The 25,455-nt window shown below is 35.0% G+C and overlaps 3 protein-coding genes and 1 pseudogene across 3 annotated transcripts; all 4 read right to left on the reverse strand.

The window, feature by feature from the left end:
• Positions 1-3,600: 3,600 nt before the first annotated feature.
• Positions 3,601-6,780, reverse strand: LOC110624342 (receptor-like protein EIX2). Its single transcript, XM_043960800.1, has one exon. The coding sequence runs from the start codon at positions 6,658-6,660 to the stop codon at positions 3,766-3,768; it is 2,895 nt and encodes a 964-aa protein (XP_043816735.1). The 5' UTR covers positions 6,661-6,780; the 3' UTR covers positions 3,601-3,765.
• Positions 6,781-7,417: 637 nt separating this feature from the next.
• On the reverse strand, positions 7,418-9,616 carry LOC110624343 (annotated as a pseudogene).
• A 1,234-nt stretch (positions 9,617-10,850) lies between these two features.
• LOC110624524 (receptor-like protein EIX2) lies at positions 10,851-14,150 on the reverse strand. The gene has a single exon (XM_021769719.2). It carries the CDS (start codon positions 13,940-13,942, stop codon positions 10,955-10,957), a length of 2,988 nt encoding a protein of 995 aa, XP_021625411.2. The 5' UTR covers positions 13,943-14,150; the 3' UTR covers positions 10,851-10,954.
• Positions 14,151-20,738: 6,588 nt separating this feature from the next.
• Positions 20,739-24,005, reverse strand: LOC110608431 (receptor-like protein EIX2). Its single transcript, XM_021747646.2, has one exon. The coding sequence runs from the start codon at positions 23,806-23,808 to the stop codon at positions 20,821-20,823; it is 2,988 nt and encodes a 995-aa protein (XP_021603338.2). The 5' UTR covers positions 23,809-24,005; the 3' UTR covers positions 20,739-20,820.
• Between the last annotated feature and the right edge of the window lie 1,450 nt (positions 24,006-25,455).

Raw genomic sequence — 25,455 nt, forward strand, 5'->3', positions numbered from 1 at the left:
ATCGACATGGGATGAATATCAGGAGGGACAATGCTTATAAATAATCTGTACAAGCCCATGCCGAAGATTAGCATAACAGTCCCAGCAAGATAAACATCTACATTCAGCATAAATGTGTCAAAACACGAGTTCATTTACAATAGAAATTTCACTGTTCATGAATTGCAAGAAAAAACATAGCTTGAATTTTTAGGAGAAGATAGAGCTTCCTTGACACATAAAAAGTACATTTGCTGTCATGGCAAAGTTGCAGACAAAGGAGTTACAAGGTACTGCAACTCTTTATGAATAAATTCCTACACAGCTAGTCCAATGAACTTTGTGTGCATAAAAAATGTAAACAAAACCCTACAAAAGATCAGAGGTTTTGGAGGTATTAATCTCTCTGCGCGAGTAATTTCATACTAGTGTTGATGAAAGTGCAATAATTTGACTTAAGATTGAGCTTTTTGTGCATATTTCAGAGCAGAATCCACTAAAAAGACCAAAACCATTTCAAATTTCAGCAGCTACCCTTTTCTGCTGTGAAAGGCATGTGTGTTCAGCTTGATTATGGTAGAAAAGGAAGTGTATACAACTATGGAAAATCCGATTCTAATTGATTGCTTGCCCATTTATGAGTTTCTTTACATGGAAGTTAAAATGTCTCACCTATCTGCTGAATTGGATATTTTGCTACCTGTTGTAATAGTTCTTGATTCAATTCTACTTCTTGTAAAATAGGGTATCCAAATCAGTGTCATGCAATTTCTGAAAATTCAAGAAAATTTTAACTCCCAAAGGAGAAAAAGAGTACAAATTTATTTCTGCAGAAAACTAAAGAAGAAAAGGACAAAAAGAAACTACAGCTACAGTGCTGAATTGTTCTTCTTGTAGTTGTTCTGCTAGTTTGTCGAACTCCACGATCTAACAACAATCATAGCCACAAGAGCAAAGTAGACACCACCCCAAGTTCTTTTGATTGCAAATATCAGAAAAGATCCAATGCTCAAGTAAAACCATTTATCAATCAACCCATCACCTTCGTCTGCTTCATCTTTCCCTCCGACATATGGACCATTCTTGATCCTCCCATTGTTTGAATAATCATCTAGACACTTCAAAGCAAGTGGATCTCCACAGAGACCTGAATTTCCAGCAAAAGATGATGTACTAAAAGTTGTCGTCTGACCTTGATACGGAATTCTGCCTGACAAGTTATTGTTTGACAGATTCAAACTTCACAAAAATGTCATTGAAGACATGCTCTGAGGAATAGGACCAGAAAGCCTATTGCCTGAGATAATAACTAGCATTGATAACAACTGACGCAATTCTAAATGTTTTCAGGAATTTGATATGGTTTCTCGACAGGTTTAAAACTTCCAAACCAACTAGCATTGTGATTTCTTTAGGAATCTCTCTATGCAGATTATTTCCTGAAAGATCCATGCTGGTTAGAAGTTCAAGATTGGTGGTGTACTACAGTTCAAGCCCATTTTTTTTCACATATAGGTATTGTTGGTAATTGTATGCTATATATATTTGGTAAGAATGGTTGTCATTTTGCTGATGGGTCATGACTTTAAGACCGCTAAAGCTAGCAGGAATGGAACCGTTTAACTGATTTTCTGCCAGGTCCAGAATTTGCAAAAAATTCAAATTCATGTTAAGGGAATTTCACCAGAAAAGTTACTTGATCTCAAGCTAAGTATTCTAAGAGATGGGAAAGCTTCAACAATCCAAGGTGGTATATTTCCTGAACTTGTTGTGTGCTAAATCTAAAGTTTCCAAATTTAAATATCAAAGAGATGATGAGATTTCTCCTGATAATCTGTTGTTGCCCAAGTGAAGTGTTGAAAGGCTACGTAACTCACCCATAGATGTTGGAATCCCTCCAGATAAATTGTTGTTATGAAGGTCTAGAACTTCGACAGCAAAAAGATTTCCCATGCTTGAAGGAATGGTTCCTGTCAAATTGTTTCTTGAAAGATCCAACAGATTTCACCAATGTTGTCTGGTATAGGACTAGAGAATCGGTTGTTAGAAAGATCTAGTACTGAGACATCTGAAAGAGGAATGGATCCTTTGAAGTGGTTGTTACTCAAATCAACAACTAATGCTTCTATCTTACATTCAACGGATTTGACAAACTGCCCTCTAAATCATTGGAAGAAACATCTAAAACATAGATAGAGCCAGACATGTCCCAAAACCAGTTGGCAGTATCGCCCGAAATGCTGCAGTTGGAGAGTTTCAAAACACGTATTTCTTTCTGAGATCCAAGCCAAATGGGAAAGGAAGGACCTAAATGGCATGATCGCATATCCAGTTCAATAATCTGAAGGGGGGGGGTCCAATTGGAACTGATATCGAAAATGAGTGAACTTGTAAACAAGAACAAGGACTTCAGTTTACTTAACGTCAGAAAATGTGTTTCTGAGATAACAACTGTCAATTCATTGTCAGAAATATCATGTTCGTACAACTCTGATAGCAGTCCTAAGATGTCTGGCAGAGTACCATTTAGCTTATTTGAGTTCATTAGAAGATGAGCTAAATGCTGCAAAATTCCAATGGAAGCTATTCAATTTTGGTTATGATTTCTTACACAAGAAAATGAAGCAATTTCGGAATTGGTTATGATTTCTTGCCACAGATTGCCAAGTTCAAATCAGTCTCATGCCAAAAAAAAGAAAAAAAGGAAACTAAAACTTCTGAAATTCAAGAAACTTTTTAACATCCAAAGGTTAAAAAGTGTACAAAATTCTTTCTGCAGAAAACTAAAAAAACTGATCACTTGCTAAAGAAGAAAAAGATGAAAAAGAAACAACGCTGCTGTGCTGAATTGTTCTTCTTAAAGCTGTTGCGTCAGTTTCTTGAACTCCACAATTTAACAACAAACCAATGGCAACAGGAATAGTCTTTGAATTTTACAACAGACTTTAAAAAAAAAAAAAACAAAATAAGAAGTATTTATTAGATAGGGACGATCAGTGTGGAAAACCTCAAAATGTCATATTAATTTCTTTTTAACCAAAAAAGATAAATCCCCCGCTAATTTTCCGGTAAGAAGGAAGAATACAAAAAGAAATGAAAAGGTCTTGTGAATGTTGTCAAAAGGGAGATTTGGATGAAAATTTTCTAGGAAAACTGAGGAAGAGAGTTTCAGATTGAGGATATTTTAAAGGGAAAATTGGAACAAATTTTCACAGTTTTCAAATCTTTAATTGACTAGCATCTGGCGTGTCTTGAGGTTTAAACCTCAACAGCATCAGTTTTCTTTCTTTAAGCCTGCTTTCAATTTTTCTCAGATTCGAACTTTTTTAAAATCTTTTTGCTGAAATATTTTGAAGACTTTTCTATTATTATTATAAGTAGCTACAAATAAGAAATTTAATTTGATTTCTCATAAATCAAAAGATAATTAAAAATTTAAAATTCATTGTTTAACCAGTTTTCAAATTAGTAAATTAATTGATCCAATGTGAATAAGAAAAAAAAATTTAAATGTTTTTTTTATTCTCTTAATAATTTATCGACTCAAATTCAGATTAATCAAACCGTCTGCTTTTGCTAAAACAGATTATCCGAATCAGTCTCATGCAAATATAACAAGAAATTACAACTGAAAATTCAAAAAACTTTTTAACACCCAAATGACAAAAGATGTACACAAATTATTTCCTCAGAAAACTAAGTAAACTGATCAATCAACAAAGGAGAAAAAGGGGAAAGAAGAAACTACAGCTGCTGTGCTGAATTGTTCTTCTTAAAGCTGTTCTGTTAGTTTCTTGAACTCCACAATTTAACAACCACCATATCTACATAAGCAAAGTAGACACCACCCCAGGTTCTTTTGATTGCAAATATCAAAAAAGGAAGCAGCAAACCCACGCCAAATCCCAATCCAATGCTGAAGTAAAACCATTTATGAATAAACCCATTACCTTCCTCTGCCTCATCTTTCCCTCCAACATATGAACTATTGTTTGACTCATCACCTGGACACTTCAAAGCAAGAGGATTTCCACAAAGACCTGAATTTCCAACAAATGATGATGCACTAAAAGTTGTCATCTGACCTTGATATGGAATTCTGCCCAACAAGTTATTGTTTGACAGGTTCAAACTTCCCAAAAATGTCATTGAAGACATGCTCAGGGGAATACGACCAGAAAGCTTATTGCCCGAGAGATCAAGAGATAACAGCTGACTCAATTCTGAAATGTTTTCAGGAATCTGGCCACTGATATGGTTTCTTGACAGGTTCAAAACCACCAAACCAACTAACTTTGTTATTTCTTTTGGAATCACTCCATGCAGATCATTACCAGAAAGATCTATGCTGGTTAGAAGGGCGAGAGTCTTGGTATACTGCAGTTCAATCCCATTTTTCATTGCATCTATGTACTGTTTGTACTGGTGCTCCACAAAACTTCCATAAAACAAAATATTGGTAATATTTTGCTGATGGGTCATGGCTTCCAAACTGCCAATGTTAGCATGAATGTAACCATTCAAATGGTTTTCTGCTAGGTCCAAAACTTGTAAAGAACCCATATTGAAAAGTGCCAAGGGAATTTCTCCTGAAAAGTTATTTGACCTCAAGCTAAGTATTCTAAGATGAGGGAAAGCTTCTGCAATCCAAGGCGGTATATTTCCTGTGAACCTGTTGTTTGCCAAGTCTAAAGTTTCCAAAGATGAAACACTCTGAAGAGAATGGATTTCTCCTGATAAACTGTTTTTGCCTAAGTGAAGGATTTGAAGACCAAACAACTTACCCATTGAACTAGGAATCCCTCCAGACAAATTGTTGTTCTGAAAGTCTACAATTTGGAGATCAAAACAATTCCCTATGCTTAAAGGAATGCTTCCTGTCAAATTATTTTTTGAAAGATCCAACACTTCAAGGCTATATCCAATTGAGCCCAGGGAATCTGGGATTGCACCATTCAACTGGTTACCAGAAAGAGATAAGAATTCTACACTTGTCATAATTTGACCAATATTGTTTGGTATAGAACCAGAGAATTGGTTATTAGAAAGATCTAGTATTGAGACATCAAAAAGAGGAATGGGTCCTTCCAAGTGGTTGTTGCTCAAATCAACCATAAACGCACCTAGTCCAACATTCAACAATTTTGGCAAACGACCCACTAAATGATTGGAAGAAACATCTAAATGATAGAAAGAGCCAGATATGCTCCAAAACCAGTTGGGAATGGAGCCTGAAATACTACAGTTTGAGAGAAGTAAAAATCTTATTTCTTTTTGAGATCTAAGCCAAAAAGGAAAGGAAGGACCGGAATGGCATGACCTGATATCTAGCACATGAAGCTGGAATGGAGGGACCCAATTGGAACTGATATTGAAAATGAGTGAGTTTCTATACAAGAACAAGGACTTCAGTTTACTTAACATCAGAAAATGTGCTTCTGTGATAACACTTGTCAATTCATTGATAGAAACATCAAGGAAGTACAACTCAGAGAGAAGTCCTAAGCTATCTGGGAGAGTACCATTTAGCTTATTTGAGCTCAGACTAAGAAAAGCTAAATGCTGCAAATTTCCAATGGCAGCAGGGATCAGACCATGAAGCAAGTTATAATCCAAAGAGAGATGAGTAAGATTTTTTAGCCTGCCAATGGAGTTTGGAATCTCACCTTTGATATCATTATGTGACAAATCCAGATGAAAGAGAGACGTCATGTTTCCAAGGGAAGCAGGAAGCCTCCCATGTAATTTGTTGACAGAAAAATCTAGAAATTCAATCTTTTCCCAGCTTCCATGGAAGAGTTGTGAGCAACTTGCTGAGAGATTTTCGTTGCCATTAAGTTTTAGTGACTTCAAATTTGGCAGTTCACTAAAACCTAGTGGAATCCTTCCACGCAGGCTGCCATGGCTGATGTCGACAGATACAAGGCTGCTAACATTTGCAAGCCAATTTGGTAACTTAGAATGAAAGTGGTTGCATGTGAAATGAAAGTCACATGCAAGATCTAGGACTGCAAGTGAAGTAAAATTAAGAGAAGGAAGAGTATACATGAAATTGGATAAGCCGCAACCAGCTAAATGCAGCTCGGCTAAAAATGGAAGCTTGTTTAACGCCATAACCCATTCTGCTCCAACCTTTGAAAGGTCTACATAATTCATAGACAAATATTTTAGCGAGACAAGACCACTCACCCAATCAAGATTATCAACATTTAAACCATATGAAGAGACATCAAGAATCTGCAAGCTGGAGAGGTTTCCAAGAGTTGGAGGGATTGCACCACTAAACCCAGCAGATGCTAGGTTTAGATATTGCAATTTCTCCAAAAAGGAGAAGGAATCAGGAATTGAGCAATTGAATAAGTTGGAACTCAAATCCAGATGTGTCAAGAACTTGAGTTTTGAGAATGAGGGTCTAATCTCCCCACCCAAAACAAGGCTGGAGAGGTTAATGGAAATTACAGCTCCAGTGGCATTGTCACAGGCTATGCCCAGCCATTGACAGCAATTGCTTCCATGCCATGAGAAAAGCTGGTTCATTGGATCTTCAAGACCCATTTTGAAGTCAAGCAGAACTTCTCTATCAGCTTCATTGCAGTGCACCAGTTGAGCAGTTCCACCAGATACTAATTCTCCTGCAAAAAGAAACAATATAAAAAGAAATGGAGAGGTCTCCATAAACATTATCAAAAGGGAAAATTTTCCAGGAAAACTGATGAAGAGAGTTTCAGATTGAGGATACTTAAAAGGAAGAAAAGGAAGCAATTTCTGCAGTTTTTGAATCTTTAATTGACTAGAAACAGATGTGTCGTGAGTTGAGGTTTATGCCTATTATCCACCTCATTTTATTTTATTTTATTTTTAAAATATTGCTATAATAAATTGTCAAATTAAAAATAATTATAATAGTAAATTGTAAACCCAATGATAATTACATTAAAATTGAACTATTTTGAAAAAGCGAAATTTTATTTTTAAATGTTTTATGATGCTTCTTCAAAAGCTTCTTTAAGTAAAATTTTGTAATTTAATTTATAATAAAAAAGATTTTATTATATCACTCCATTATTAAAAATGATGTTTTTTTTTATATTACGGTTGATAAATTCTAACATGATATTTAAAAATCAATTAGTAATAATTTTGAAAAATTAATGAAATTTAAATATATAAATTAAAATATAATTTTTACTAAATATTAAAAAATAAATTATAATATATCAATAACATTTAACGATGGTGATAAAAAATTTTCACTTTACTTTCATGAGATTTTTTAATTACAAATTAAAATACAGAATTTTGCTTAAAAATATATTAAATTACAAGATAATTTTTTTAATTATTCCTATTTTTAATCGCGTCCTAACATTTGATAGTGGCTTTTTTTTCAAAAGTTATTTTATTTTTTAAGTATCAAAAGGAAAATTAATGCGTACAATACAATCTCTCATTAGAAAAATGATAATGCTTTTGGACTATGAAAGATCCAATCAATTTTCAGTTTCTTGGACTCGACAATTTAACAACCACCATATCTACATAAGCAAAGTAGACACCACCCCAGGTTCTTTTGATTGCAAATGTCAAAAAAGGAAGCAGCAAACCGACACCAAATCCCAATCCAATGCTGAAGTAAAACCATTTATCAATAAACCCATTATCTTCCTCTGCCTCATCTTCCCCTCCAACATATGAACTATTGTTTGACTCATCACCTGGACACTTCAAAGCAAGAGGATTTCCACAAAGACCTGAATTTCCAGCAAATGATGATGCACTAAAAGTTGTCATCTGACCTTGATATGGAATTCTGCCTCACAAGTTATTGCTTGACAGATTCAAACTTCCCAAAAATGTCATTGAAGACATGCTCTCGGGAACAGGACCAGAAAGCATATTACTTGAGAGATCAAGAGATAACAACTGATTCAATTCTGAAATGTTTTTAGGAATCCGGCCGCTAATATGGTTTCTTGACAGGTTCAAAACCACCAAACCAACTAACTTTGTTATTTCTTTCGGAATCTCTCCATGCAGTATGCAGATCATTTCCAGAAAGATTTATGCTGGTTAGAAGGGCGAGAGTCTTGGTGTACCGCAGTTCAAGCCCATTTTTCATTGCATATATGTATTCGTGGTACGTGTACTGCTTAACACTTTGGTAAAACAAAGTATCCTTAAAGTTTTGCTGATGGGTCATGGCTTTCAGACTACCAATGGTAGCATGAATGGAACCATTCAAATAGTTTTCTGCTAGGTCCAAAACTTGTAAAGAACCCATATTAAAAAGTGCCAAGGGAAGTTCTCCAGAAAAGTTATTTGACCTCAAGCTAAGTATTCTAAGAGATGGAAAAGCTTCTCCAATCCAAGGTGGTATATTTCCTGTGAACCTGTTGTTTGACAAGTCTAAAGTTACCAAATGTGAAAAATTCTGAAGAGAATGGATCTCTCCTGATAATCTGTTCTTGCCTAAGTGAAGTGTTTGAAGAACATGCAACTCAGCCATTGAACTAGGAATCCCTCCAGACAAATTGTTGTGTTGAAGGTCTAGAACTTTGAGATCATAACAATTCCCTATGCCTGAAGGAATGCTTCCTGTCAAATTATTTCTTGAAAGATCCAAAACTTCAAGGTGAACTCCAATTGAGTCTGGGATTGCACCAGTCAGCCGGTTGCCAGATAGGGAAAGGAATATTAAATGTGGCATGATTTGACCAATATTGTTTGGAATATGACCAGAGAATTGATTATTGGAAAGATCTATTGCTAAGGCATCTGGAAGAGGAATGGGTCCTTTCAAGTGGTTATTGCTCAAATCAACAACATCAGGAACGAAACTTACATTCAACGGATTTGGCAAGCGGCCCTCTAAATGATTGAAAGAAAAATCTAAAAGATAGATAGAGCCAGATATGCCCCAAAACCAGTTCGGAATGGAGCCTGAAATACTACAGTTTGAGAGTCTTAAAACTCCCATATCTCTTTGGGATCTAAGCCAAATGGGAAAGGAAGTACCTAAGTGGCCTGACCCAAAATCCAGTTGATGAATCTGGAATGGAGGGACCCAGTTGGAACTGATATTGAAAATGAGAGAGTTTTCAGACAAGAGCAAGTACTTCAGTTTAGTTAACATCAGAAAATGTGCTTCTGAGACAACACCTGTCAATTCATTGTCAGAAACATCAAGGAAGTACAACTCAGAGAGCAGTCCTAAGCTGTCTGGGAGAGTACCATTTAGCTTATTAGAGTTGAGTCCAAGATAAGCTAAATGCTGTAAATTTCCAATGAAGCTTGGAATCTCACCTTTGATATTGTTCCGTGATAAAACCAGACGTGTCAAGGACTTGAGTTTTGTGATTGAGGGACTAATCTCACCAACCAAATCAAGGCTGGAGAGATTAATGGAAATTACAGCTCCAGTGGCATTGTCACAGGCTATTCCCAGCCATTGACAGCAATTGCTTCCCTGCCATGAGGAAAGCTGGTCCACTGGATCTTGAAGACCCATTTTGAAGTCAAGAAGAACTTCTCTATCAGCTGCATTGCAGTGCACCAGTTGAGCAGTTCCACCAGATGCTAATTCTCCTGTAAAAAGGAAGAATATTAAAAGAAATTTGAAGGTCTCCATGAATATTATCAAGTGGGAGTTTTAGAAGAAAGTTTCCTATGAAAACTGATGCAGAGAGATTCACTTTGAGGAAATTTAAAGGGAAAATTGGAACAGATTTTCACAGTTTCCAAATCTTTAATTGACTAGAAAGTGATGGGTAAATGTTCAAACAGGCGTGTTCTCAGGTTTGATTAAACCTCAGCAGCAAAAGTTTTCTTTATCTTTTAAATTTTCCTATTTTTCGACTCATTTCTTTTTTTTTTTTCTGAATTTTTTTGTTAATACGTGTTTGTTATAGTTGGCTTAGATTGGAAATGCTAAAGGCAAAGCTTCCTTTCTGTACCCATTATCCACGCCCTTTTATCTCATTTTTCAAATTCTGAAGGAAATAAATTAATAAAAAATAATAAACCGAATGACAAGCTACTTTTGGAAAAATGATAATGCTTTTTGGAAAGCAAACACAGGTCAAGTTTCTTTTTCTTTCTTTTTCTTTTTTTTATATATTTTCATGCATGGAAGGGAGGATAAAGCTTGTATTTTAGAACTCATCCATTAAATTGAAACATTTCTGTTTAAACTGATTTAAATAATTTTTACATTTAGTTTTCGATTGATTTAAAATAATTAATCTAAATTATTTAATAGTTTCATACTAATTATTATATATAATGTTTTGTCAATGGGTGCATCAAGCAGCTCAAACAGCTGAATTTTATGCTATTTATTTATTTCATAATGGATAGAAAAAATTGAGAAAGTTATTACGAGTTAATAGAATTATTTATTTCATAAGGAAATAATTACATATTTAATATAATATTTAAACAAGCATTTGTTTAGAGTTAATTAATTTAAAGAAGAAAAAGAGAATTTGACATTAATTATATATAATGTTCTTCCCATAATGCACGATAAGCATTTTGTTTATTAATTAATTCTTGAAGAAAATCTGATGCGTGGTAGTTAAGAAAATCTGATACATTGGAGCATAGGCGAATCTAAAAAATTTAGTCAATGAGACGATATATATTTTTAAAATTTATTAGTGAAATTAAAAATAAAAAGTATATATTATAATAAATTAATTAATTTAATTTAATGATTAAATATATTTATTTTTAAAATTTGAGTAGTATTTTAATTAAAATTAAAATTAAAATTAAAATAGTGATTTATATTAAAACTAGAATTAAAATTTGAGTAGTATTTTAATTAAATTTGAGTATCTTTTCACACAGATTTAAAAGAAAAGAGCATACTTGTGATAACAAAAGTTTATTCTCAAATGTCTCTTTCTCCAAATTCTAGCTATTTTACATCCGACACTTGCAAAAGAAAAAGAAAAAGAAAAAGAAAGCGAAATCAGCCTGTTCTTCTCCTCATGGCTGCTTTCATTTTCTCACTTGACAATCTATAGGCAGTTCCATCCACAAATGCAAAATAAATTCCACCCCAAGACCTTTTCATTGCGAATACTAAATAAGGAAGCAATAAACCTACTGCAAATCCCACCCCAATGCTCATGTAAAACCAATTATCTGCAAACCCATTGCCATTATCATCTTCATCAGCTTTCCTTCCAGCATCTGGGTAACTGTCACCTCCATTGTTTGAACCATTGGCACACTTCACTGCAAGAGGATCTCCGCATAGTCCAGGGTTCCCAGCAAAAGAGGATGCATTAAAAGTTGACATCTGATTTGCAGAAGGTATTTTACCTGACAAGTTATTGTTTGACACATTCAAATTCTCCAGAAATGTCAATGAAGTTATGCTTTGGGGAATAGGACCTGAAAGCCTATTGCCTGATAGATCAAGAGATAACAGCTGATGCAATTCTGAAATGCTATCAGGAATCTGGCCACTGATGTGGTTTCTTGATAAGTTCAAAACCTCCAAACCAAGTAATCTTGTTATTGCTTCAGGAAGTTCTCCGCTTAAATTGTTTCCAGACAGATCTATGCTGGTTAGCAAGCAAAGAGTCCTGGTGTACGTTAATCCAAGGCCATTTATGGTCACATGTATATTCTCTTGGTAGTTGTGATTTTCATCCTCTCCATAAAGCAAATAATGGTTAACCTTCTGCAGTTGAGCCATGGCCTTAAGATTTCCCAGGTTAGCAGGAATGGAACCATTTAATTGGTTTTCTGCCAGGTCCAATATTTGCAGCGAGCTCGAATTTGAAAGCGTCAAGGGAAGTTCTCCTGAAAGTTTATTTGCCCTGAGACTAAGTATTCTGAGAAGCGGAAAAGCTTCTCCAACCCAAAAGGGCAATTTTCCTGTCAACATGTTGCTCCCCAAGTCCAAAGTTTCCAACTTTGATAAATTCTGAAGAGATGATGGAATTTCTCCAGAGAATTTGTTGTTGCTCAAGTGAAGTGTTTGAAGCCCATTTAGCTGACCTATAGAATTTGGAATCCCACCAGAAAAGTTGTTCTTTTGAAGGTCTAGAACAGTGAGGAAAGAACAATTTCCTATGTTTGGAGGAATGCTTCCTGCCAAATTATTTTTTGAGAGATCCAATACATCAAGTGACAACTCTCCGATTGAGGCTGGGATTCCACCAGTCAACTGGTTACTAGAAAGTGAAAGAACTTTCAAAGATGGCATCCCTTGACTGATATTTTCTGGCATACTACCATAAAACTGGTTATGAGAGAGATCTAGTAACAAGGCATTTGGAAGAGGAACAGGTCCTTTGAATTGGTTGAAGCTTAAATCAACAAATGCATAGGGAACAAGTTTGAATTTATTTGGTATATGACCCTCTAAACTATTGAAAGAAAAGTTCAGAAAGCTTAGAATGCTAGTCATGTTCCAGAACCAATTTGGGATAGAACCTGAAACACCAGCCCTTGAGAAATCTAAAACTTCGATCTTTTTCTGAGATCTAAGCCAATAAGGGAAGGAAGGACCTACATGGCATGAACTCATCTCCAAGAAAATGACTTGGAAAGGAGGGACCCAATGGGAGCTGACATTTAAAATGACTGAATTATCTGACAAAATAATTTGCTCCAAGTTCTCCAACCTATGAAAATGAGCTTCTGAGATTATACCTGTCAGCTTATTAAGTGAAACATCAAGAGTAGACAACTCAGAGAGCAGTCCAATACTATCTGGCAGACTGCCATTTATGTTGTTTGATGAAAGCTTGAGGATAGTCAAGTGCTGTAAATTTCCAATAGAATAAGGGATGGAACCTTGAAGCAAGTTACTGTTCAATCGGAGTTCGACAAGATTCTCGAGTTGGCCAATTGAATTTGGTAAGCTTCCTGTCAGTTTATTTAATGAAAAGTCAATGTATTGTAAGTTAGGAAGCTTACCAATGGAGCTTGGAAACCCACCTTCAATATTATTGAAGTGAAGATCAAAATCGGTGAGAGATGTCATATTTCCAAGATGAGCAGGAAGTCTACCATGTATTTCATTGATAGATAAATCAAGAACTCGTATCTTTTTCCAGCTCCTTGTAAATAGTTGGAAGCAGCTTGCTGAGAGTTCCAGATTATAATCAAGCTTCAGTGACTGCAAATTTGGCAATTCACCAAAACCAAGTGGAATCCTCCCCGTCAACATGCTATATGAGATGTCGACAGACACAAGGCTGCTAATGTTCACAAACCAAGATGGTAACTTGGCCTTGAAGCGGCCGCCCGTAAGGCTCAAGACTTTAAGCGAAGTAAAATTAACAGAAGGAAGAGAATAGATGAAGCCTGATAAACCACAGAATTGCAAGTGCAACTCAGATAAAAGTGGAAGCTTGTTTAATGGTTCAATCCATGCTGCTCCCAAATTTGAAAGCTCTACACCACTCATTGCCAAATGCTTTAGCGAGAGAAGGCCACTCAACCATTCAAGATTCTCAACAGTTAAACCACCACAAGAGACATCAAGAAACTGCAAGCTAGAGAGGTTTCCAAGATTTGGAGGAATTGCGCCACTAAACCCAGCAATTGACACGTTTAGATAGTGCAAGTTGTGCAAATCGGACAGGAAATGAGGAATTTTACCATGGAAATTGTTCTCACTTAAATCCAGATGTTTCAACGACTTAAGTTTCGCCAGTGAAGGTCTAATCTCTCCACCTAATGGCTGAAGGCCTGATGAATTTGGGAGATCAACTGCGAGAACAGCACCAGTTGTGTTGTGACAAGCAATTCCTGACCATCCACAGCAATTGGTTCCATGCCATGAAGAGAGCCGATTCCAAGAATCATCCAGGCCCCTTTTGAGATCAAGAAGAGCTTCTCTATCAGCTGCATTGCAGTTCACTGACTGAGCAACTCCACCACATAATAATTCTCCAGATAACAGACAGATAATCCAAAGAAAGGGAAAGGTTTCCATAGATCAAACACTCAATAATGCCCTGTTTAGTAGCAGATAATTCAGAGGGATTCTCAAGAAAGTATTCTAGGAAAACTGCATGAGGTGAGTTTCATGATCTCATGATATTTAAAGGCAAAACCAGAACAAATTGGAAAGTTTTCTTAATTATGTAGAGCTGACTATAAACAGTTGCACATATGGTTTCTTGACTTGGGAGTGTTCTTCACTTCCAACTTTAATGACTGCAAATTCAATAATTTTATTTTATTTTATTTTATTTTATTCGAAACTTTTATGTTCATTTTTTAATTTTAATTCCAGAATTTACGGTCAGTCCTGTTAGAGAAAAGCCAAAAGCTTTTCCCATTAATAAAAGTTGCGTAAGTTCAGGCTTTGTTGATGCAGCGTATTCTCATCTCAGGTTTTTGAACCCTACCAATTAGGAATGCTTTTCTTTCGCTTGTAATTTTTTTTTTCTTTTATCTTTCAATATATTATTACCCTTTTTATTCAATAAATTAAAAAATCATTTTTTTAATTCAGTAAATGAATAAATATTTTACTTTATATGTATAAAATTTTATACTTATAAAATATTAATTATTATATTTTAAAAATTAAAATTATTTACTACAATAATAAATAAAAATAATAATGATTAAAACATATTATGTGGATTTCATTAAATCTCAGAAGATCTTGATAAAAAAAAATGGATAATTTCATTAAATTATTAGTATTATTATCTCGTTAATAGTAAAATTATTATTTATATATATTATTTTAAAAAATTTATATATATTTAATTAATATTTTTATAATATTAATTAAATTATAATAAAATAAATCATCACAGACTAACTACAAACCCAACTGAAGACTCAATCCATAACCAGTAGCCCAGAAAGCACACCCACAACCAGGAAGAAAATGGTACCGTCAAAGACAAAACCACGCCCTTTTTGTTAATACGTGTTTGTTATAGTTAGCTTAGATTGGAAATGCTAAAGGCAAAGCTTCCTTTCTGTACCCATTATGGACGCCACGCCCTTTTATCTCATTTTTCAAATTCTGAAGGAAATAAATTAATAAAAAATAATAAACCCAATGACAAGCTACTTTTGGAAAAATGATAATGCTTTTTGGAAAGCAAACACAGGTCAAGTTTCTTTTTCTTTCTTTGTTTTTTATATTACCATGCATGGAAGGAGGGATAAAACTCATATTTTAAAACTCATGAATATGGGTTAGAATTAGATTAAAACCGTTTGGTCCAAACTAATTCAAATACTTTTTAAATCTACTTTCTTGTTAGTTATTATATACAATTTTGATAATACTTTTTGAAAAGCAAACACAGGTCAAGTTTCTTTTTCTTTCTTTGTTTTTTATATTACCATGCATGGAAGGAAGGATAAAACTCATATTTTAGAACTCATGAATATAGATCAGATTAAAACCGTTCGGTCCAAACGAATTCAAATAATTTTAAATCTACTTTCTTGTTAGTTATTATATACAATTTTGACGTTTTTGTAAATTGTCAACGTGGAATGTGGGACATTCTACATGATAAATCAATATCTTAATAGATTTTGTTTAAATCTCATATTTGTATATTTGCAAACTTATCTCTTGTAACTGTATTTATCTTTGTACAGAATCTATTTAAAAACAATTGCAATACAATACAACACACGATTTCCATCTATTTCTCTCTTCCTTTTATGGTATCAGAGTTATAAAAAGTATACTTGTTTTTTTTTTTCCGATCCTAAATCACCTCCGTTTCTTTAATTTGTTTCTGATTTTTCTATTGTTCACCATGTCTTCATCAAGTCCTACAAGTCTGCCTCATTCTAATGGCAAAAACTTGATTTCTTTCAATTCTAATCAGTTTCCATTGAAACTGTCTGCACAAAATTATCCTACATGGCGAGCACAAGTTCTTCCTGTTTTTCGTGGTCATAATCTTATGGGTTATGTGGATAAGTCTTTGCCACCTCCACCTGCTTTTACTCAAGTTGGTGAGGAAGACACAACAAAAGAAATAGCAAATCCAGATTATGAGTTTTGGGTTTGTCAAGATCAACTCATTCTAGCAGCGATCGTAGCTTCAACAAGTTTTTCAGCTATGCATGTTCTCTCTTCAGCGAAAACTTCAGCTGATGCATGGGAAAAACTTCGAGTTGCCTTCGCTAATAAGTCAGCAGCAAGAGTTTTATCTCTTCGTGAAAAGTTATCAACTGTTAAACGTGATAAGTTTCTGATTACCTGCAACAAATAAAAAATATTGCAAAAGATTTAGCTCTTTCAGGTAATCCAGTTTCTGATGTGGATTTGATTGTCTATGTTTTGAATGGTATCGGATTAGAATTTCGTGACATAGCCGCAGCAATCCGAGCTCGTGATACTATGATAAGTTATGAAGAACTTGAGGATAAACTTTTGGCTCATGAAATATATCTTAAGAGTACAGATTCCTCTTATGATCCTGTTCCATTAACTGCTCATAGTGTTCGAAAGGGTTCCTATCCCAAGCAGAATTTTCGATCTACTGGTCAAGGTAGCTCGGCTGCTTATAGGACCAGAATTGGTAATATCTCAAATTCTTATACTACTTGAAATTCTTCTAACAAGATTCAGTGTCAGATTTGTGAAAAGTCAGGACACAGTGCTCGTTAATGCTTCCGGGCTAAGGACTTTTTCAAAAATAATAATCCTAGACTTCAAGCTCATTCTGTTAATACTGGTAGTTCAAGTGTGACCAGTTGGGTTCTTGATACAAGTGCTTCACATCATGTCACTAACGACCTTCAGAATCTGTACTTGCACAAACCATATGATGGCTTAGATGAGTTGCACCTTACTGACGATCAGGTTTGCATATAACACATGTTGGATCAAAAATTTTGTATTTTCCATCTAAATCCTGCTCATTAGAAAATGTTTTATGTGTTCCATAAGCTAACGAGAATCTTATTTTCGTTTCTCAATTTTGTCTTATAAATAATGTTTTGATTGAATTTTTCTTTGATTCTTTTATTGTTAAGGATCTGTTCACGGGGGAGATTCTTCAAAGGGGCAAAATTGAGGAGTTGTTATATCGTCTGTCATCCTTCAGATTTTCCTTTCATCCTTTTGCTCGTTACAGTGTTCGTGCGTCTAGTTCTTCTTAGCATCAACGACTAGGTCATCTAGCTACAAAATTTTTTAATTATGTCGTGTCTCGTTTTTCTTTACCAGTTTCTAAAGTTAATCAAATAAATTGTGATTCTTGTCGTTGTAATAAGAGTCATCGACTGTCTTTTGGTGTTTCGTCATTATCGAGTTCTCGTCCTTTAGAATTATTGTATTATGATCTATGGGGTCCTGCTCCAGTTCAATTTAGAGATGGTTATAAATATTATTTAATCTTTATTGATCATTATACTGAATATATATGGTTTTATCATCTTCGAGCTAAATCTGATGTTGCTCTTATTTTTCCAGCTTTTCAGAAATTGGTTGAAAATTCCTTTCAAACAAAAATTGTATTTATATATACAGATGGGGGAAGGGAGTTTATTGCTTTAAAATCTCTTTTCAAGCTCATGGCATTAATTATCTTTAAACGCCCCCTCATACTCCATAGCATAATGGAGCTGCTGAACATAGACATCGTCATGTGATTGAAACCGGGTTAACTCTTCTTTACAATGCTTCTTTACCTTCTGAATTTTGGGTTTATACATTTCGTGCGACTGTATATTTGATCAACAGGTTACCAACACCTACTCTAGATTATTCTTCTTCATTTCTTAAATTGTTTGGTAAAGTTTCCAATTATTCTGGTTTACGAATCTTTGGTTGTCTTTGTTATCCATGCATTCACCCTTATGCAAAACATAAATTCTCTCTTAAATCACTTCCTTGCTTGTTTCTTGGTTATTCCTTGAATCAAAGTGTCTATCTTTGCTTCGATTATAAAAATAACAAGATATTTATTTCTCGACATGTCATCTTTGTTAAGGATCAATTTCATAGGCGTTCGCTTGATTTGTCTGCGTTAAATAATTTCGGTTGGTATGATTTTGTTTCTGACCAGTCTGTTAATCAAAATCTAGTACTGCTGTCTCGTTTCAATTGCAGGAAAATTCTGGTGCAGCTATTGTCATACCTTTTTCTGCTGTAGCAGAACCTGTTTCAACGTCTTCAGCTTGTTCAGGTTCCACTTCCAGCTTGTCCAGTCCATCTTTATCGAGTTTCTCATCCTCCAGTCAGTCCCCATTGCTGTTAGACATTCCTGGTCAGTCTTCTTTGCCTATGAATACTGTAAGTTCTCCTCCACATACTGGTCAGTCTACTTCGTTCAATAATGATGCTTCGGACACTAATGTCAATATTACTACTCCTGTCCAGCCCCTTGTTCAAACCCATCCAATGGTTACTAGGTCCCAAAATAACATATTTAAGCTGAAAAATCTTAATATAGTAACTAAGCATCCAATCCCAAAATTTATGAACCAACATGTGTTTCGTAGGCTCTTCTTGATCCTCAATGGCGCGCTGCCATGTCTGACGAGTTTAATGCTTTGGTAAGAAATGGAACATGGGTATTAGTACCACTTGATCCGAAACATAACTTGGTTGGTTGTAAATGGCTTTTTCGAGTTAAAAAGAATGTTGATGGTAGTATTGATAGATGCAAAGTCCGTCTTGTTGCGAAAGGATACAGTCAACAACCCGGAATAGATTTTGGGATACTTTCAGTCCTGTTTTAAAACCAGTAACTATTCGGATAGTTTTAACTTTGGCAGTAACTTACAAATGGTCTATATTTCAGTTGGATGTTAATAATGCTTTTTTGCATGGTCCATTACAGGAACAAGTATTTATGAAGCAACCTCCTAGGTTTGTTGACAAAACTAAATCGGGATATGTTTGTAAGTTGATCAAAGCATTATATGGACTTCGACAAGCACCGAGAGCTTGGTATCAAGAATTGAGAAGTTGTGTTCTTGGTCTTGGTTTTGTGCAATCTACTAGTGATCACTCTTTGTTTGTCTACAACAACGATAACATATTATGTTATTTTCTTGTATATGTTGATGACCTTCTTATTACAGGAAGTTGCAAGGCCTTCATGCAAACATTCATTGACAAGCTTGCTATTCGTTTTTCATTAAAGAATCCGCAGACTTTGAATTTGTTTCTTGGTATTGATATGCAACAAACTTCGAAGAGAGTGTTCTTATCTCAACACCATTATGAGCAGAAATTACTTGCTACTCATAGCATAGAAGGAGCTAAGCCGATTACCACACCCTTTGCAGCTTTTGCAATACTATTGAAGAGAATAGAAATGGAAGAAATTGTCATTGCAACTGAATATAGAAAGGCAATAGGTGCACTCCAGTATTTGACTTGGATGAGACCTGATATTTGTTTCTCAATAAACAAGCTTTCTCAATTTATGTAAAGCCCCGCAAAGTTGCATTGGGAAGCCTTGAAACGACTCCTTCGTTATCTCAAGTCCACTATTTATTATGGCATTCTTATTAAACCGCAATATTCTCTTAAGTTTCATGCTTTTTCAGATGCAGATTAAGCTGGGGATCCTATGGATAGAACATCGACTACATGGTATATCTTGTATCTTGGCAATAGTCCAGTTTCTTGGTCTTCCAGAAAGCAAAAATCCGTTGCTCGGTCATCTATGGAGGCTGAATATCGTGCGGTAGCAACAACAGCTTCTGAGATAATGTGGGTCAAGTCTCTATTATTTGAACTTGGAGTTTAGTTGCAAGATAATTCACTGCCCATTTATTGTGACAACATTTCTACTACTTACACTTGTCAAAACCCAGTATTTCATACAAAAATGAAGCATATCGAAATTGATGTTCATTTTGTACGAGACTTGGTTCACAAAGGAGAAATATGAGTTGCTCATGTGTCCTCTAAGGATCAATTGGCTGATTTGTTGACAAAGCCATTGATCAAAACTAGTTTTACTCATCAGAGATTCAAGATTGGTGTCCTTGATGGTACCTCAATCTTGCGGGGAGTGATAAACCAATATCCTAACAGATTTTGTTTAAATCTCATATTTGTATATTTATAAACAACCAATATCCTAACATATTCAGTTTAAATATCATATTTGTATATTTGTAAATTTACCTCTGGTAACTGTATTTATCTTTGTACAGAGTCTATTTAAAGACAATTGTAATACAATACAACACATGATTTCTTCCATCTATTTCTCTCTTCCTTTTGCCATATACCAGTTAAATTTGTGACGTTCTCATTACTACTAAATACTGAATCAGATATCATTGTTAAGACATGACTGAATCCTTGAATATTATGATTCGCTAGTATTTCAGCGGCTCCACTTTGTTTCACGAGGGTCTGACAGGTGGCTCTAATACCAACCGAAACAGACCGGCCTAAACTGATCCAAATAACTTTTAGTAGACTACTTTTTAGTTAATTCAAAATGATTAACTCAAGTTATTTAATAATTTCATATTAATTATTATATAAATTTTAATTTTTTATTTTTTGCCGATGGGAGATGTGGGACGTCTTAGAAGCATCTGAAACTGCTATTTATTTATTATGCTTCTAAAACTGCTATTTATTTATTTCATAATGAATAGAAAAAATCGAGAAAGTTATTACGAATTAATGAAATTATTTATTTCAAAAGGTAATAATTCCATATTTAATATAATATTTAAACAAGCATTTGTTTAGAGTTAATTAATTTGAGTATCTTTTCACACAAATTTACAAGAAAAGAGCATACTTGTGATGACAAAAGTTTATTCTCAAATGTCTCTTTCTCCAAATTCTAGCTATTTTACATCCGACACTTGCAAAAGAAAAAGAAAAAGAAAGCGAAATCAGCCTGTTCTTCTCCTCATAGCTGCTTTCATTTTCTCACTTGACAATCTATAGGCAGTTCCATCCACAACTGCAAAATAAATTCCACCCCAAGACCTTTTCATTGCGAATACTAAATAAGGAAGCAATAAACCTACAGCAAATCCCACCCCAATGCTCATGTAAAACCAATTATCTGCAAACCCATTGCCATTATCATCTTGATCAGGTTTCTTTCCAGCATCTGGGTAATTGTCACCTCCATCGTTTGAACCATTGGCACACTTCACTGCAAGAGGATCTCCGCATAGACCAGGGTTCCCAGCAAAAGAGGATGCATTAAAGGTTGACATCTGATTTGCAGAAGGTATTTTACCTGACAAGTTATTGTTTGACACATTCAAATTCCCCAGAAATGTCAATGAAGTTATGCTTAGGGGAATAGGACCTGAAAGCCTATTGCCTGAAAGATCAAGAGATAACAGCTCATGCAATTCTGAAATGCTATCAGGAATCTGGCCACTGATGTGGTTTCTTGATAAGTTCAAAACCTCCAAACCAACTAATCTTGTTATTGCTTCAGGAAATCTTCCACTTAAATTATTTCCAGACAGATCTATGCTGGTTAGCAAGGAAAGAGTCCTGGTGTACGTTAATCCGAGGCCATTTATGGTCACATGTATATTCTCTTGGTAGTTGTGACTTTCATCCACTCCATAAAGCAAATAATGGTTAACCTTCTGCTGTTGAGCCATGGCCTTAAGATTTCCCAGGTTAGCAGGAATGGAACCATTTAATTGGTTTTCTGCCAGGTCCAATATTTGCAGCGAACTCGAATTTGAAAGCGTCAAGGGAAGTTCTCCTGAAAGTTTATTTGCCCTGAGACTAAGTATTCTGAGAAGAGGAAAAGCTTCTCCAACCCAAAAGGGTAATTTTCCTGTCAACATGTTGCTCCCCAAGTCCAAAGTTTCCAACTTTGATAAATTCTGAAGAGATAATGGAATTTCTCCAGAGAATTTGTTGTTGCTCAAGTGAAGTGTTTGAAGCCCATTTAGCCGACCTATAGAATTTGGAATCCTACCAGACAAGTTGTTATTTTGAAGGTCTAGAACAGTGAGGAAAGAACAATTTCCTATGTTTGGAGGAATGCTTCCTGCCAAATTATTTTTTGAGAGATCCAAGACATTGAGTGACAACGCTCCGATTGAGGCTGGGATTTCACCAGTCAACTGGTTACTAGAAAGTGAAAGAAATTGCAAGGATGACATGACTTGACTGATATTTTCTGGCATACTACCATAAAACTGGTTATGAGAGAGATCCAGTGACAAGGCATTTGGAAGAGGAACAGGTCCTTTGAATTGGTTGAAGCTCAAATCAACAATTGCATAGGGAATCAGTTTGAATGTATTTGGTATATGACCCTCTAAACTATTGAATGAAAAGTTCAGAAAGCTTAGAATGCTAGTCATGTTCCAGAACCAATTTGGGATACAACCTGAAACACCAGCCCTTGAGAAATCTAAAACTTGGATCTTTTTCTGAGATCTAAGCCAATAAGGGAAGGAAGGACCTACATGGCATGAACTCATCTGCAAGAAAATGACTTGGAAAGGAGGGACCCAATGGGAGCTGACATTTAAAATGACTGAATTATCTGATAAAATAATTTGCTCCAAGTTCTCCAACCTATGAAAATGAGCTTCTGAGATTATACCTGTCAGCTTATTAAGTGAAACATCAAGAGTAGACAACTCAGAGAGCAGTCCAATACTATCTGGCAGAGTGCCATTTATGTTGTTTGATGAAAGCTTGAGGATAGTCAAATGCTGTAAATTTCCAATAGAATAAGGGATGGAACCTTGAAGCAAGTTACTGTTCAATCGGAGTTCAACAAGATTCTTGAGTTGGCCAATTGAATTTGGTAAGCTTCCTATCAGTTTGTTTGATGACAAGTCAATGTACTTTAATTTAGAAAGCTTACCAATGGAGCTTGGAATCCCACCTTCAATATTATTGAAGTGAAGATCAAAATCGGTGAGAGATGTCAAATTTCCAAGAAGAGCAGGAAGTCTACCATGTAAATTAATGATGGAGAAATCAAGAACTCTTATCTTTTTCCAGCTTCTTGCAAACAGTTGGAAGCAGCTTGCTGAGAGTTCCATATTATAATTAAGCTTCAATGACTGCAAATTTGGCAATTCACCAAAACCAAGCGGAATCCTTCCAGTCAACCAACTATTTCCAATGTCAACAGATACAAGGCTGCTAATGTTTGTAAACCAATTTGGTAACTTGGCATGGAATAAACTGCACTGAAGTTTCATGACTTTAAGTGAAGTGAAATTAACAGAAGGAAGAGAATAGATGAAACCTGATAAACCACAGTATTCCAAGTGCAACTCTGATAAAAGTGGAAGCTTGTTTAATGGCTCAATCCATGCTCCTCCCAAGCTTGATAGGTTTAGATAATTCATGCTCAAATATTTTAGCGAGAGAAGACCACTCACCCATTCAATATTATCAACAGTTAAACTAACTGAAGAGACATCAAGAAACTGCAAGCTAGAGAGATTTCCAAGATTTGGAGGAATTTCACCACTAAACCCAGCAAATGACAAGTTTAGATACTGCAAGTTCTGCAAATCGGACAGGAAATGAGGAATTTTACCATGGAAATTGTTCCCACTTAAATCCAGATGTTTCAAGGACTTGAGTTTCGCCAAAGAAGGTCTAATCTCTCCACCTAATGGCTGAAGACCTGATGATTTTGGGAGATCAACTGCGAGAACAGCACCAGTTGTGTTGTGACAAGCTATTCCTGACCACCCACAGCAATTGGTTCCATGCCATGAAGAGAGCCGATTCCAAGAATCATTCAGGCCCCTTTTGAGATCAAGAAGAGCTTCTCTATCAGCTGCATTGCAGTGCACTGACTGAGCAACTCCACCACATAATAATTCTCCACATAACAGACAGATAATCCAAAGAAAGGGAAAGGTTTCCATAGATCAAACACTCAATAATGCCCTGTTTAGTAGCAGAGAATTCAGAGGGATTCTCAAGAAAGTTTTCTAGGAAAACTGCATGAGGTAAGTTTCATGATCTCATGATATTTAAAGGGAAAAATTGGAAACTTTTTTCAATTCTGTGTAGCCAACTACAAACAGTTCTACATATAGATGGTTTCTTGACTTTAGAATTTCTTTGGATTAATGTAATATGGAGGCTATGGCGTGTTCTTCACTTCCAACTTCAATTACTGCAATTTCAATAATTTAGTTTATTGCATTTCCATAATTTAATTTAAATAATATTTGTGAGATTCAGCTACTCCTCTCGGCGGTTTACAGCAAATTGCAATTATATATAATAGCCAGCACCAAATTATTAAATAATTTAGATTAATTCTTTTGAATCAAGTAGGAAGTGTGTTTAAAAATTATTTAAATCAATTTGTACCCGCAAGAAAATGGCTATTCGTATGAGAGGAGAACGAGTCTAGCGAGCTACTAGCGAATTTACAGTACTCAAAAATTCGGTCCTAACTTAATAAATATACCCGATTCAATTGCGACAAGAGTGTGAGATTCAGCCACCTGTCCACATCTACAATCTACGTTAATCTTGAAAATTCGGTCCTGATCGACTTAACATTTCTGCTGCATAACATTGGAAATTTTCACGTTCATTTTTCATTTAATTTTAATTGGAGAATTTACTGTTAATCTTATTAATGGAATCTAATTTTTCTTGTATGTCTCATAAAGCCAAAAAGTTTTTCTCCCACTTCCCATTGACAAAAGTGGCGTAACTTCAGGTTTTCTTGATATAACTTGTTTTCAGGTTTGGACCCTACCGATAAGGAAGGCTTGTCTTTCCCATGTAATTATTCTTTTTTAATCTTTTAATACTTCAATTTAGCAATATAATATTTAATATTTTAGCCTTGTAAAAATATTAATATTCACTATCACAAGTCTAATCTAATTTGATCTAACAGCTAAAAATATATCTAAAAATTTAGTTTTTCATTTAAAAATACAATTTATTTAAGAAATAGACATATAATTTGCTATAAAAAATGTTGTATTTTTTTATAATTTATTTAAAGTTAATTTAAATATTATATTCCTTTGATTTAATAACATTTTAGTCAAAAAGAACAATGACAGATTTTGTAGCTTTCTTCGCTTCTCCATTAGTAAAAAAAGGAACTTGTTTTAAGGTTTGCCACCTTTTTTCTATTATTTTCTTTTTAACTGCAATTGGATTTACATTACAAGACTCAGAGAGCAAATTTTACGTCCCATGGATTTAGAAAATAAAGCCCAGAAAAACCAAATCAAACCCTTATAGCCCATACAAATGAAACCAACCAAACCATCTTAGAATCCTAGGATCTCACCTAAACCCACTAGAAATTCTAATGCGGTTGTCTATAGTTCAAAATCTCGCCTTTGTTCTACAGAGAAAGATAACCATGAGGGAACTAGGTGTCGTCCTCAAGCCATGTTCGAGTGTGGATCATCAACCAGATCACTGGGTTGTTGGATTCTGAAAGTGATGAGCTTATCAGCATGTCAATCTTAAAGATTGTGGGGACTTATGGGGCTTGGGCTTCATGGCTACCTCTAGTCCTGTTAAGTGTTGAG

This window comes from Manihot esculenta, chromosome 10, assembly GCF_001659605.2.
Source record: "Manihot esculenta cultivar AM560-2 chromosome 10, M.esculenta_v8, whole genome shotgun sequence".
Lineage (NCBI taxonomy): Eukaryota > Viridiplantae > Streptophyta > Magnoliopsida > Malpighiales > Euphorbiaceae > Manihot > Manihot esculenta.